The sequence below is a fragment of the Equus asinus genome, chromosome 1 (genome assembly GCF_041296235.1).
Source record: "Equus asinus isolate D_3611 breed Donkey chromosome 1, EquAss-T2T_v2, whole genome shotgun sequence".
Classification (NCBI taxonomy): Eukaryota; Metazoa; Chordata; class Mammalia; order Perissodactyla; family Equidae; genus Equus; species Equus asinus.
In genome coordinates this window covers 101,043,867-101,057,059 of record NC_091790.1, presented here as the reverse complement: position 1 = coordinate 101,057,059, position 13,193 = coordinate 101,043,867, and the positions used below count along the sequence as shown (strand labels likewise).

Genomic DNA, 13,193 nt, shown 5'->3' with positions numbered 1-13,193 from the left:
TCCTTAGAAAACCCCAGCGGGGCTTCTCAGCGCCCAGCCAGGCGTGCAGACAGGACAGGTCCTATTAGCATTGGTGTGACAGCATGCCCCCTATCCCGGCAGCACAGTATCACAGCAAGAGTAACAGGATGGGGGTGCCGGATGCAAACGAACAAGAGGACGGACCACAGACGCTCCCGCACCAGTGTCGCAGGCGACAGACAAGCCACAGGACAGCAAGTGGGCGGCCAGCCCCACTCGGGTGACGCTGTCCCCGGTAGGCCTGCCAGGGCTGCTGGCTTCGGGGCTGCTGACAGACCCCCCCGGAGCGGCCGCACGCCCCCAGCCCTGCCCACCCTCAGTGACGGGGCGGGCGGCCGCCAGCGTGTCTGGAGCGCAGCAGAGAGGTCCTGGCGCCTCACACCTCCACACAAAGTGGGGGCTCAGAGGATTCAGGACAACGGGGCCACAGAGGTGCTGACCACACCTGACAGACACACGGAGCAGGGGCCGGGCGGGCAGCACGGACACTGGGGCATCAGGCGAGGACACAGAGATCCAACACGTAGGGACAGGGGCTAGTGCCGGGGGCCCTCCGGGAGCCAGTGGGGGCGGACTCTGGGTGTTGCCCCTCAGAGGGGGCCCGGCCAGGTAGCCCAGGCCTTCTCTGTGGCCCAGGGTCTCGGAGGGCAGGAGAGGGGCCAGGGGGTGAGAAAGGGCGGGCGCTGGCGGCAGGTTCTTCGGGAGCCTTTCCGCCGCAGGCCTGCTCTTCCTGGAGAAGGCTGTTCTCACCTGAGAAATTTCGCGTGGCCAGCATGGTGGTGAGGATGGCGCCCTGGGGAGAAAACGCACAGCTGAGGCCAGGACCGTCGGCCAGCCAGGAGACCCACCCGGCCCTCAGCTTGTGGGCGCCTGGCACAGCTCAGGTCACGGCCTTGCAGAGAGGTGAGAATTCTGCAAACTCACGAGCTGCACGAGACAAGCCACTACTTCCAGAAAAAAACAGTGACACGTCCTGGGCTCTAAAGTGCCAACCAACCACGCCAGTCCCCATGGCTCCTTAGGGGGTCTGCCTCTCCCCACAGCCCCTCCTCTCCTTGACCAGGACGTCCACATGCGCCCTTGGCCCAGAGCACTGAGGGGGCCTGCACCACGGATGCGCTTTGGGGAGACCAGCAGGGGGCCCCGGGCCAGGCCTGGGCACTTGCCCTCAGCTCAGACCAGCCTTTAGGGAAAATGGGCCTGGCGCCAGATGGCTTCTGTCAGGTGCGCCTCCCTGTCCAGGGCCCACCTCCCTCCCACAGTCCCTCTGCCCACCTCCCTCGCACTAAGGCTGCTGTCCTTACCAAACCTGCCCAGGTCAGAAGCTTCCCAACTCGCTCACACTAAAGAGAGCGTGACCAACCAGAGGGCGCCCCAGGTATGGAGTCCCGGGCATGGGTAGCTGAGGAGGGGCCCGCTCTGCACCTGGAGACCAGGCCCATGTCTGGGGCCCTGTCGGTGGTGTTCCCAAGCTGGGGCTAAGTCCACCTGACTTGTCTGGTCTGGGATGGTGCCTGGTTCCCCTACAGCCTCCGGTCCCCAGGCCTGCCAGACCCCTCCAGCCGCTCGCAGGGAGGGGTCCTCCAGGGGACAGGCAGCTCCGTGCGCTGTGAGGCCCAAGGGGCTGGGCGCCGGGGGCATCTCACCTTGAGCTTCCTCCGGGCGTTGAACTTTTTCAGGCACTCCACAGTCTCCTGCCTATGCATCATGGAGGCCACCGTGGAGCGTTGCTGTGGGGAGAGGGGCTGTCACTCGCTGTGAGGAGCCCGAGAGGCGTCAGCTTTGACCCCGAGGGGCTCGAAAGAGAGGGTCAAGGGGAGGCTCAGGCAGCAGGGCTCAGGCAGCCGGGGCCCTCATGTCAAGAGCCACCAGCCACCCACTGCAGGGTGAGGCCACTTGTCCCCTGTGCCTGCCTGTCCCCCAAGCCTTCCACCCCCGTCCTTCCCCCCACCACTCATGCTCCCTGCCCGCCTGTCCCTTCACACACAGGACTGGGTGTCCTCTACCCAAGGAGCGCCTCTCCTCCCAGGGACTGAACCTTGCAAACCCACCAGCGTGTCCCAAGCCACAGCCCAAGCAGCACCCAGGAAACCAGGGGACCAGTTGGGACCAAGGACAAGACTCCAGGATCAACCCGCAGGGTGGTCCACGGCCAAGGCAACTTACGCAGACCCACGGGTGCTTCAGCGCCTCGTGCGCTGTGATGCGCTTGGCAGGGTTGATGGTCAACATCTGGTTGATGAGGTTTTTGGCTTCAGGAGTGACCGTGTCCCACTCAGGGGATGGGAACTAGAAGAGGAAACAACACATAGCAGAGCCTGAAGCCCCCTCCTCAGGCAGGAGCCGGACTTCCCAAGGGGTCTCATCCCAGCCAGACTCTGAGATGCAGGTGGTGTCACCCATTCCCTGTCTCAGGGTCAGGAGGGGTCCCTCACTCACGTCGTAGGCGCCGGCCTTGATCTGCTGGTACAGCTTGTGCTGGTCCTCATCCCAGAAGGGCGGGTAGCCCACAAGCAGGATGTACAGGATCACCCCTGGGGAGGGCCAAGGGCATGGGCTCATGTTGCCACCCCCATCCCACAGCCTGTGCCCAGGCCGCCACTCCCTGCACTGCCCCCACCCCACAGCCCCCGCAGCCCAGCCCAAGCCAGTCCCTGTGTCCCATGGAGCGCACAAGCACAGCCACACATCAGTGGGTGGACACTGCCACATGACGTCAACTGTGTGATCCCAGGGGGTCAGCTGCCTCACTCTGGCACTTAATAGCTATGGGACCCTCAGCCAGTTCCTTGGCCTCGGCTAAGATGGGGGTTCCTCCTGAAGCCAGTGAACCCCACGAGGACACTGGGGTCCTCAAGCGTCCCCTTGCAGCCAGCGTCAATGTGTCAATATTTGGACACCCTCATGTTAGCAGAATGGCATAAACAATGCCCTCATCTCTGCCACACCCTCACCCCACTTCACAGGGGAGGCCCGAAGCCAGCACCCGCCACTGCGAAAGCCCCCTGCCAAAGGAAGCAGTCCTGCCAGGGTGGTCTGCGTGGCCCCCACCCCTCCATCTGGGCACCTGCTGCTCCTTCTGGCCCAGACCTCTCTGCTGAGCACAGGGCGGGCACTGGGGTGGTGGGCATCTCAGCAACAGCCAGGGACAGGTTAGCAATTCTAGTCTGGGCTGGGAGAGGGCTCCTGGCTGGGGGGCAGCCCAGGGGTGGGTCTGACACAGGGCAAGTGCAGTGGGGCTCCCTCCACCACTCCCCTCGGCGTCCCCCTGCCCTGCACACTGTCCTCACCACATGCCCAGATGTCCACCGGCTTGCCATATGCCTCCTTACGCAGGACCTCTGGGGACAGGTAGCCCGGTGTGCCAGCAAACCCTAGTGAGAGGAAAAAGGGGGGTATGAGGGGCGGGGGGGGGGTGCGCAGCTGACACCTCCCACCGTCCTGCCAGTCAGACACTCACCAAACCAGGCCTGCTGGTCCCCCTGCACCTCGATAGCCAGGCCGAAGTCTGCCAGCTTCACCGCGGCCCCTTTGCACTTGCTGGCCAGGAGCAGGTTCTCGGGCTGCAGGTAAGGCAACTGGCTGAGGGCGAGTGGTTTACATCCAGGGGTGTCACGGGAGGGAGGGGGGCAAAACTGAGGCTCATAGATCTGAGCTCCCACCACGTGGGTGTTCCTCCAGCACGCCAACACCCTGTGGGCCCCCTCGTCTTTGGCACACCCTAGAGTCCCGGGACCCTGGGCCTGCACCCAACAGCCCATCCCCCCTCCTAGGGCAAGGACAGGAGCCCTAGCCTTGAAGAGGGAAGCTGGCTCTCAAAGTGCAAGCTCGGATCCCTCACACCCATCAACAATGAACCTGGGGGCGTTGGGACCCAAACTGAGCGCACCCTACAAGCCCTGGCAGGCCACGCAGGAGGGAAGGAGAGGAGGGAAGCCCCCCCCTCCCCCTGTCTGGTTGCTCAGAGACATGGTGGAGGGGCTGCCTGCTGGGGGGCTCAGACATTTCCTGCTGAATGGCGACCCCTAAAGGGCAAAGAGGGACGACCAAGGGCCCTCACAGCATGGGCATTGCAGGACACCCACCTACCAAGTCCCAAGAGCTGGGTGCAAGGCGCCTGCTCTGACCACATGCCTGTCCAGCACCCACAGCTGGGAATGGCTCCCCCCCCTACGCCTCCCTGCCTTAGGGAGCAGCGCCCTTGCTCAAGTTGGAAGGACATTCGCCCCCTGTCCTGCTGGAGCACCAAGAAGGCTGCTGTCCCCTGACTGGAGACATTTGGCCCTGAGGGCCCATGGGTACAGTCCCTGTACACTGGGCCCCTACCATCCCAGCCTGTCCCACCGGCCTCATCACCTCCCAGCGGTCAGCACTCAGAGCTCGCAGGTGCTGGACTTCCTCGTCCCTGACTGCCAGGGGACTCCCCCCACCCTCGGCTCCCTCACCAGGCTGCCCTCTTGACAGGCAGGCTGGCTAAGACCACACTGCCACTTTAGTGCCACCAGGAAAGACAAACGCCACCAGCAAACCATGTTAACACTGCTGGCAAACCTGCGGTGCCAGAATGCAGCGAGCGGCCCTTAGAGGCGATGAAGTATGCCAGGCCCACGTGGCAGAAACCAGAGCTGCTCCCAGCCCACACCGCTGGCTGATGAGGCCCCGCCCCCCAGGTGACGCACGCTGGGGACGCGACCCTGCCCACCCAGCATGGCCTGGAGGGCCCTGAACATCTTGATTTTGCCAAAGTGAGTGGGAAGGGGGACCCCAACCTCCCCGGTGCACCCCACATCACCAAGTCTGACATGGTATGGGCGGGGAAAGCAACTGGGGGCAGGACCTGATCTCTGCAGACCAGAGGCCCCGCCCCAGAGGAGACGAGCCCTCACTCCAGCCCCAGAGGAGGAGCTCAGGAGCCGTGGGGAGCTGGGTGGGCGGGCTGGGCTCCACCCTGGGATGGCGCCACCCCCCCAACCTTGGACGACAGCAAACCCACCACGGGACGCTCCCAGGGGCTGTCTCAGTCATGACGATGGGTCCTTTCTAGAGTGCGGCCCCCCACACCATTGGGGCGGGGGGTGGGGGAGGGAGGACAGACTCCTTTTTTCTTTTTGTCTTTTTCAACTAGGATTCTGACCCCCTCATCATACCTATGAATCTTGGGGTCCAGGAACAAGGTGGAGACATGTACCCATTCCTCTGTGGCCCCTCCTCCCAAAGGCCCTGAGTGAAGCCATTCAGACAAGACACGGTGACATAGGGCAGGACCTATGGGACAGGTGGACAGAGGAGGCAGGCCTGGCTGGCAGGTAAAAGGACAAGAACCACACAGGATGTGCAGAGCAAACGGGAACACGTGAAGGACACAGGAGAGGGTTCTGTGTGATACCATCCCAGAGCAGCCCCACAAAGATCAGCTCACACACACCCCTCCATGGCCCAGGGAAGGCGTGACCCCACTCAGCATGAGCACCCATGGGAAGAAATGGTCTCAAGGGCCACCAAAGGATCTCGCAGCAGGGATGAAAGGCCCAGGGTTCCCTCTCCAGAGAAGAAACTGACCCAAACCCAGCCTTGGAGAAAGCTGGCATCAAAGAAAGGAGGAGATTAGGAGGAAGGAAAGAAGGAGAGAGGGGGAGAGAGAGAAGGAGAGAGGAGGAGGGGGAGAAGGGGGAGGAGAAGGGGGGAGGAGAAAGAGGAGGGAAGGAGGGGAGGAGGGAAGGGGAGGAGGAGGAGGTGGTGGAGGGAGGAGGGAAGGGGAGGAAGAGGAGATGAAGGAGGGAGGAGGAGTGAGTGTTGCTGTTCCTCCTGAGGGCCCTCCCTCCACACTGTGCCCTAGGGGTGACAAAGCTTCTTTTGAATAGTCTGCAGCCACTTTACCCAGAGCAGAGCCAAGGGCCACAGAGACTTGGAGAAAGGGCTGGAAGTTTTCAAAAGCCACTGAGCCTGGCCCCTCTCCCCCTGTTCCCAAGGCATCAGCCCCACCTACACACACATCACCTGTGTCCCGCCTGCCAGGTCTGCATCTCAACCAGAGCCCAGAAAGTGAGACCACAAGTGGACATGTGCTAATAGGCTAATTTTTGACAACTGCCCCCTCTCAGCCCTGGAGCCTAGAGGTGTTGGGAGGATGCGCACACACACAGCCATGTGTGCACGCACGCACACACACACACACACACAGGCTTTCATGTGCACACACGTGCAGGCTCTCACACGTGCTCACACATGCATGCACACACATACACACATGCACATGTCCCCCCATGTATACAGCATCTCCTGGTGCTTGCACTGCCCCCCTCAGGGCCCCCTTTTACATGACATGCAGGTACAGACAACAGAGACCTGGCACAGAGCAGGGTAGGGGACTCACCTTGAGGTCCCTGTGGACGACCCCCATTTGGTGGCAATGGAGAACCGCCTCCAGGATCTGCTGGATGCAGTGACTGCGGCAAACAGCAGGCGCATTAGTGCGAGTGGCCCTGAGGGGTGGGCGGAGGTGCAGGAGTGGGGTGCTATGTGGTACTGGGGCGGGGTCCCCAGCCTGGCAGGGGCCACAGGGAAGCAGGGAATCAAGGTGCTGCCTGTCACCCCAGAGAGGAGATACTGGCCAGAGGGGCACCTCTGGGGCCCCTTTCTCACCCCCACAGGTCAGCACAAGGCACGGCCAGGCCCCTCTGCACCCCCAGCCCCACCCACCCCTCTGGTCAGGCCCGTGGAAGTGACACTCAGAAGAAACATCCCTGTTCTGGTGCGTCCCTCCCCAGGCTCATGCTGGTCAAGCCTGACCCTAAGCCAGGTGCCCTGGGAGGGAGGCCAGGGCTGAGCTCACACCCTGCAAGGCTGGCTGGGAAGAGGGGGCAGGCAGGGAAAGGATAGAGGTGAAATGGCAAGGGGGAGAGGGCAGTCGGGTGCTGCGGTGTGGGGGTGATGCCCCGGGCACTGGGGCCTTGCTCTGTTCTGGGGCATTGCTGATGCTTCAGCCACCAGTCCCTTCTGACTGGAGCATGTGTTATTTAATTCTAACAAACTGAAACGTCCACACTGGCTGCTGGCTGCAACGCTGGACAGCTCAACTCCATAGCACCCTGGGGGCCCGGGAGCTCTCCTGGCGAGTGGGCAGCCTGGCACTGCCTGGGACCCGGAGCCAGGGGCTTCTTTGCAGGTCAAGAAGTCCCAGGTCTTCCAGGGTATGACATACTGGAGGGAAGGTCCGGGCTGCCCCCAGGCACCTCCAACCCCTCTGCTTCAGCAAGGTCCCCTGCACATCAGACCCAGATGCCCCTAGTCCCGGCGCACATGAGACCTTGTGGCCCCAGGTGTCCAGTTTCCAGCTGTCCCCAGAGCCAGGCACAGGCCCCTTGGGATCCTACACCACCCCTGCAGCCGTGGCAGCTGCAGGAGACCAGAGGCCACAGGCCACCTGGAGCCCACCACCTAGGATCTTGGTCACGGCCCTTCTGGGCTGGGGTGAGGGAGAGACAGGCAGGTTCCTTCAGATCTCCTGCCACAGCTGGACCCTGTGGGGTGACTGAGGGTCAGCTGGAGGGGGCCCCTGCTTTCCTAATGGTAAACTCAGAGAGGGGGTGATGAACCAGCCCTCTTCCTTAAATAGCTCTGGCCACGTCTGGAGACCATCACCCACTGCAACAACAGTAAACTAAGCACACCCTGCGGACCTAGACCTCAGCACATCCTAACAATCTTGGATTCCCAAGGTCTGCGGGGGTCAGAGGAGCCTGGCCCAATCCTTCGTGAGATAGCCCCTCCCAGTCCCTCCCCTCCCATGCCACCAAGGGCTGGAACCACAGCCCTCACGACGAGCTGGGCTCTCCTGTCCCCTGTCCTGGGCTTTCCTGTCCTGTGCCCTGGGCTCTTCTGCCTGACCGGCTCCCAGCGCCTCCCTCCCTACCTCTGCCCCTCCCGTAACACCCTCATCTTTCTGGAACCGTCCTTCTTGATCCTCATCCCTGCCCCAACCCCACGTCCAGCCACTGCCAGCCCCCGTTCCTGCAGACACGGGCTCAGTCCCCACCATGGGCTGACCCACCAGAAGCAGCTCGTCCAGGGGCCTTATACCAGTGGGCAGAGCTCAGCTGTGGGGTCTGGGAAGCTCTCGAGGGCCCCTCTTCCGAGGTGAGGACAGCTGGGCAGAGGTGGAGGCCACACATTGGGGATGTTGGTCTCCCATCTCCACTCACAGACCCAGAGCCCTGGAGAGGAGTGCTGGATCCGTCAGCGCTCACTCATGCAGTGATGCCCGCACACGACAGCACCCCACATGGGGGCCTGCCTGACCCTCCAGCGGACCAGCCCCTGCATGCACTGCTGCAGCCAGACCCTGATTCTGCCCTGGGGTCTGCGTCCATGTGCCCAACTGGGGGCTCTGCCACCCCCACGGAACCCCTGCCCCTTGCCCAGGGCATCAGCGGCCTTAACAGCCCACAAGCTGGCATTTCCTGTGCCTCCAGCTGCTCTTGGCCAGCCCCAGAGTGACCTGGCTCCAACCTTGACCTGCTGAGACTGCTGCCAATCTGGGTTGAGCTTAGGGTCAAGCCCGACTTCTATCTTCCCCTGGAGGACGCCTTCTGGAGTCTGTGTTGGGCATGCCCAGTGGCCACATCCTCCATGTGGGTGTGTGGGCAGCTTCCGTCTCTGCACTGGACTGTGGCCTCTGTGACCACAGGCACATGTCAGTTCTTTCCTCTCCATGTGTCCTCAACCCTTGCCATGTAGGGAGATGTTCCCCAAACGTTTGGTGGACCCACAAATCCATCTGCCGTGGCACCGATGGATCCATCGGCTTGGATGGGGGTGGGCTGCGCCCCTGCCCTCCTCCATGTCCCCTCCTGGGGCTGCAGGGCCCAATCAGCACCAGAGATGCAGCGACTGCACCTGCGGAGTCAGCAGCTGGCCTACATCTCTCCACAGCATCTTGGGACTTGGCCTGCATGGCTGAAACGAAGCTCTACAACTCTGCAGACAGACCCTGTCCCCTCGTCCCACAGGCCCTGCTCAAGGCACTCATGGTCACCCAGATGGAGAAGTGTGTTGGCAGGACACAGACTTTTGCTGGCTCTGCCCCCAGTGCTCACAAACGAGCTGCCAAGCAAACCAGTTTCCCCGAGAGAAAAGTGCTGGTCTGTTTCTCGGCCCCATTCTTCACAGCATCGCAGGTCGACATGGGAGTGGCCTCTGCAGGCTGCAGACCAGGTGGACACGACACCCTGTCTGGAAAGCAGCCCATCGGGGACCTCTGGAGACCCCTCCCAGGCCCTTCCTGGTCTCCATCTGAGACCTCGGCCTGGAGGACATGAGGCCAGGTCCTGCCTGCCCTTTGCCCTCTGTTCGCATGGTACCATTCTCCTTGTGAGGCTTTTTTTCATGCTCTGAACAATTTAGAAAGTCACTTTTGTGGTCAGAATTGCTCCCAAGGGGCATTCCAGTTGCAGGCCGGCTCTTGCACGTTATTCTCGCGGTCTGGGCTCTGACGCCACCTCAGGTGTGCTCCTCCCCTCCTCCGCCACCTCCGCCCTGGCACGCCAGCATTCTTACGGGCCCCTTTAACCATCTCTCATGAACCATATTGCTCTTTAGGATTTTGAAAAATGGATTCTAAGTATTTTGAACTTTGCTTTCCCAGGTTTGAAAAAAGACCCCTCAGTTTCCCCACAAACTCTAAAATAAACATCCCACTCCCTCTGAAGAGGAATCTCAGCCTTCTCGGTTAGAAAGGAGTTCGGAAAAGCAACCCCCGCCTGGCTTCCTCTTGCTCTAGAGACACAGTTCGCCAGACTCCCAGCTCTGAGCAGTGCGGCCCCGGGCAGCCCCGGGAACGGTCGCTGATGCACTTGGCGAGGGCGGCGCCCACCTCCCTGGGTCTAGCCGATGGTCTTGGGCTCCTGCCTCAGCACCACTGACCCCTGCCAGCGGGGGTCCCCCCGCAGAAACGTGGTTGACTCCACTGCTCTCCCAGGAGGGGCTTTCTTGCCCCTGCCTTCACCTGGTCCGCCACAGTTCCAGACGATGCCAGTGGGTGACCGCCCACGTGGGAGTCCACATGGGACTCAGGCTCTCTTGCCCAAAGATGAAGCACCAGCACAACGGTCAAATACAAGATGTCTCCAACTCCATCCAGGGACCAGGACTCCGGGGAAAAGAGGCAGCCTGGGGCACGGGTTTTACCAGTGGGGCCAGCTAGAGGGGGCTCCCCAAGACCGCCCCTCATTCCCTCTCTCCTCCTCACAGTCTATGAGCAAGGCAGAGTTTGTGAGTGGATCGAGACATTTGTGGGTAGGGCCCCGGCTCAGAGTCCCCATCTCTTCTGGGCCAGTTCCAAGGGGCCCCAAACTCCAGGGGAGCCCTCCTCAACAGGTCTCCAGGAGGGGGTCAGGACGCCTGCCGTCCGAGGAGGGCAGGAGGGATCCCCAGGAGTGGAGAGGTGGGGCCAGGGGCAGGAGGAAGCGTCGGAGAAGAGGAGGCCAGGAGGCAGGCAGGAGGGGCAGGTGGGCAAGGCAGGAGCTCCAAGGCCGCAGGAGTTGGGGGCTGTGGTTGGATGTGGGCACACGGGCACAGCAGAAAGGCACTGTGGGGAGGCAGAGGGGCCCAGGGGCTCCAAGCCAAGGGGGAGCTGCTGAGGACCAAGGAGCCTGGGCAGGATGTTCCAGGCAGGGGAACAGAGAACAGTGAACGCAAAGAACCTCCCTGGGGTGCCAGGTGGTGCTGGAGGCAGGTATGGAAGGCAGCCCTTCACGTCCTGAGCGAGAGTCCAGTCCAGGCGCTGTCCTGACTGTGGGCCATGGGCTTGGATCTGGGGCAGCCCCCCAGGACCCTTCCCTCCTGACCTGGCTTGCATCTGTGAGCCCCAGAGTGACCCCTGCCCTGGCAGGTGCCATGACGCTTGGCCTTCCCAGCAGGCAGGCACCACGCTCAGGACACTCCCACCAGAGCACTGCAGAGCGGAAGGGGTGGCTGCCTTTCACTTTCTACTTTCCTTGTAAGTGAAATTAAAAGGGCATCTTCCCGCTTGTGAAGGGGACAGGCCACTCCCAGTTTGTTGTGCAAAATCAGTCCTTCCTCAAGGACCCTCAGAAAATCAGCTGTGGCCCTGCGCCATCCCGTAGTGTCCAGAGGGACAGCCACGGCCCCGCCCCCCTCCAGCCCACCCAGCTCGAAGGCCAGGCCCCACCCCACCTCCAGCTGCCCCACCCTGGGGGGGGGGGTCCAGGTGGCACCAGGACCCACTCACACCTTTTCACAGGGACTCAGGCAGTCACTGACAGGTAAGGTTGCCTGTGGGTGCAGAAGCAAGTCACAAAAAGCTACTTTAAAAAGTAATATTCATTTTCCTTGATTAGAAAAGTAATACATATTCATTAAAGGAAAGTTTAAAAATAGACAAAGAAGATAAAAAAGTTAAAAGGCATCTAAGACTCCACTGCCTAGAGAGGGCCACTGTCAGTCTTTCTCTTTTTCAAATGTGTGTCTCCTTGTGCTGGGCGGGCAGGGAGTCACCACCCTCAGCGCTCTCCGAGCTGAGATGTACTGTCAGGGGTGACATTCCTGTCACAGATCAGGGTGGCATCTGGTCTACGAGCATGGACCACAGCAGGCCATGGGTGGCCTACCTTTCCAGGGAGGGGGCCTCTGCCATCTCCCAGCAGCCACGAAGCAGAGGGCATTTCTGAGGCCATTGGTCCCCTTCATCCCCCAGCGAGGACTGACCCCAGCAGGAAGGGCTGCCCAGGGGTGCCCATTGTGGGCTATAGTCAGTCATCCAAGGGAGGGGCAGGAAGAGGCCCACGACCACACTCTGCTCTCCCCTACCAGCCATGCAAGGAGAGCACCCCTCCGTGGGCCAGTTCCCACTCCAGGGGAGACCGAGCAGGCCTGGCCCCTCCCTGACCTGGGCCACACCTCCGTGCTGTGCTAGTTAAGGACAAAAAATTGCCTCCTGCTCCTTCGATCTGCTCAGAGAGCTCCCAGCAGGGCTGGGTGGGGCCGGAGGCTGGGCTGACACCTCCACCCAGCTGACCATCTGCCCGGGCCACTTTAAGGACAATGCGCACAGGAGCAGACGTGGGCCAGAGGGGCAGGAGTGGGGCTGAGTGAGGGAAGGGTGGGCGGGAGAAGTTGGGGCAGGATGGCATGAGGGCTCCACACCCACCTGGCATCCGCTTCACTGTAGTACTCTCTCGCCACAATGTCCTCAAAGAGTTCCCCACCAGTGACCCTGTGGGAAAAGCACACAGAGTTCATGGATTCTGGAGACCGCTGTCACCTCCATCTCCACCACCGCCATCACCCCCGTCTCCACCACCTCCTGCATGTCATCACCATCACCACCATCTGCACCTCCACAACCATCAACACCACCACCACCATCACCATCTCAACAACCATCCCCACCACCACCATCTCCATCTTAATCACCTCCTGCTTGTCATCACCATCACTTCCACCATTTCCACCTCCACAACCATCAACACTACCATCTCCATCTCTGCCACCTCCTACATATCACCGCCACCTCCATCTCCACCACCACCACCTCTGCCCTATCGCCACTGTCACCTAGGACTGACAGCTTACCAAGTGCTTACTCACATATGGCAGCATTCAACATTTTAGTCCACACCCGCTCCGTGATGTTGGCACTCTTATGCTCATAAAACTGAGCTGCAATGATCTCAGTGACCTGCCCAGAGTGGGCAGCACAAGACTTTGACCCAGGCCTCAGCAGTGTTACCCAGGCCTGTGCCTCTAATTCTAGGCCTGAGAAGATCTGGTTTCCCCTCCTCCAACCTGCCAGGACCAGAGATGCGGCACCCACACAGAGTAGAGGGGACAGAAGAGATGATGCCCGGATCTGGCCTTCCTGGTGGGTGATATTGCGAAGTGTCGGAACTCCCATTTCCAGGAGAAAAGTGGGATCTCTGTCTACACACTGTCTTGCCAGGTCTTCCTGCCCAGTGAGTGGCCTTCGGGCCCTACGGTCAGGATACACCCTCAGGGCAGGAGCCACTGCCTGGAGGGCCTCTGGGAACCCAGAAAGGATTGGGGCTGCCCAGGGTTCCCCGGCTGGGAAATGTGGATGTGGACAAGAAGATGAAGGAAACAGGGTGAGGGGCAGATGCACAGGGTAGCAGGGAGGTGCCCCACTTCACACGCTC

The 13,193-nt window shown here is 61.4% G+C and overlaps 1 protein-coding gene across 42 annotated transcripts in view; it reads right to left on the bottom strand.

The window, feature by feature from the left end:
• The window catches only part of CAMK2B (calcium/calmodulin dependent protein kinase II beta), a 92,557-nt gene that overhangs the window by 19,966 nt on the left and 59,398 nt on the right, over window positions 1-13,193 (bottom strand). For all 42 annotated transcript variants that reach the window (XM_070504005.1, XM_044771174.2, XM_044771166.2 and 39 more), the window contains exons 5-12: window positions 12,188-12,253; window positions 6,395-6,467; window positions 3,482-3,584; window positions 3,312-3,395; window positions 2,461-2,555; window positions 2,188-2,310; window positions 1,668-1,751; window positions 772-814 (exon numbers count right to left, since the gene is read on the bottom strand). In XM_070504005.1, coding sequence (XP_070360106.1) covers window positions 772-814; window positions 1,668-1,751; window positions 2,188-2,310; window positions 2,461-2,555; window positions 3,312-3,395; window positions 3,482-3,584; window positions 6,395-6,467; window positions 12,188-12,253 — 671 coding nt within the window. The remainder of the gene's footprint in view (window positions 1-771; window positions 815-1,667; window positions 1,752-2,187; window positions 2,311-2,460; window positions 2,556-3,311; window positions 3,396-3,481; window positions 3,585-6,394; window positions 6,468-12,187; window positions 12,254-13,193) is intronic.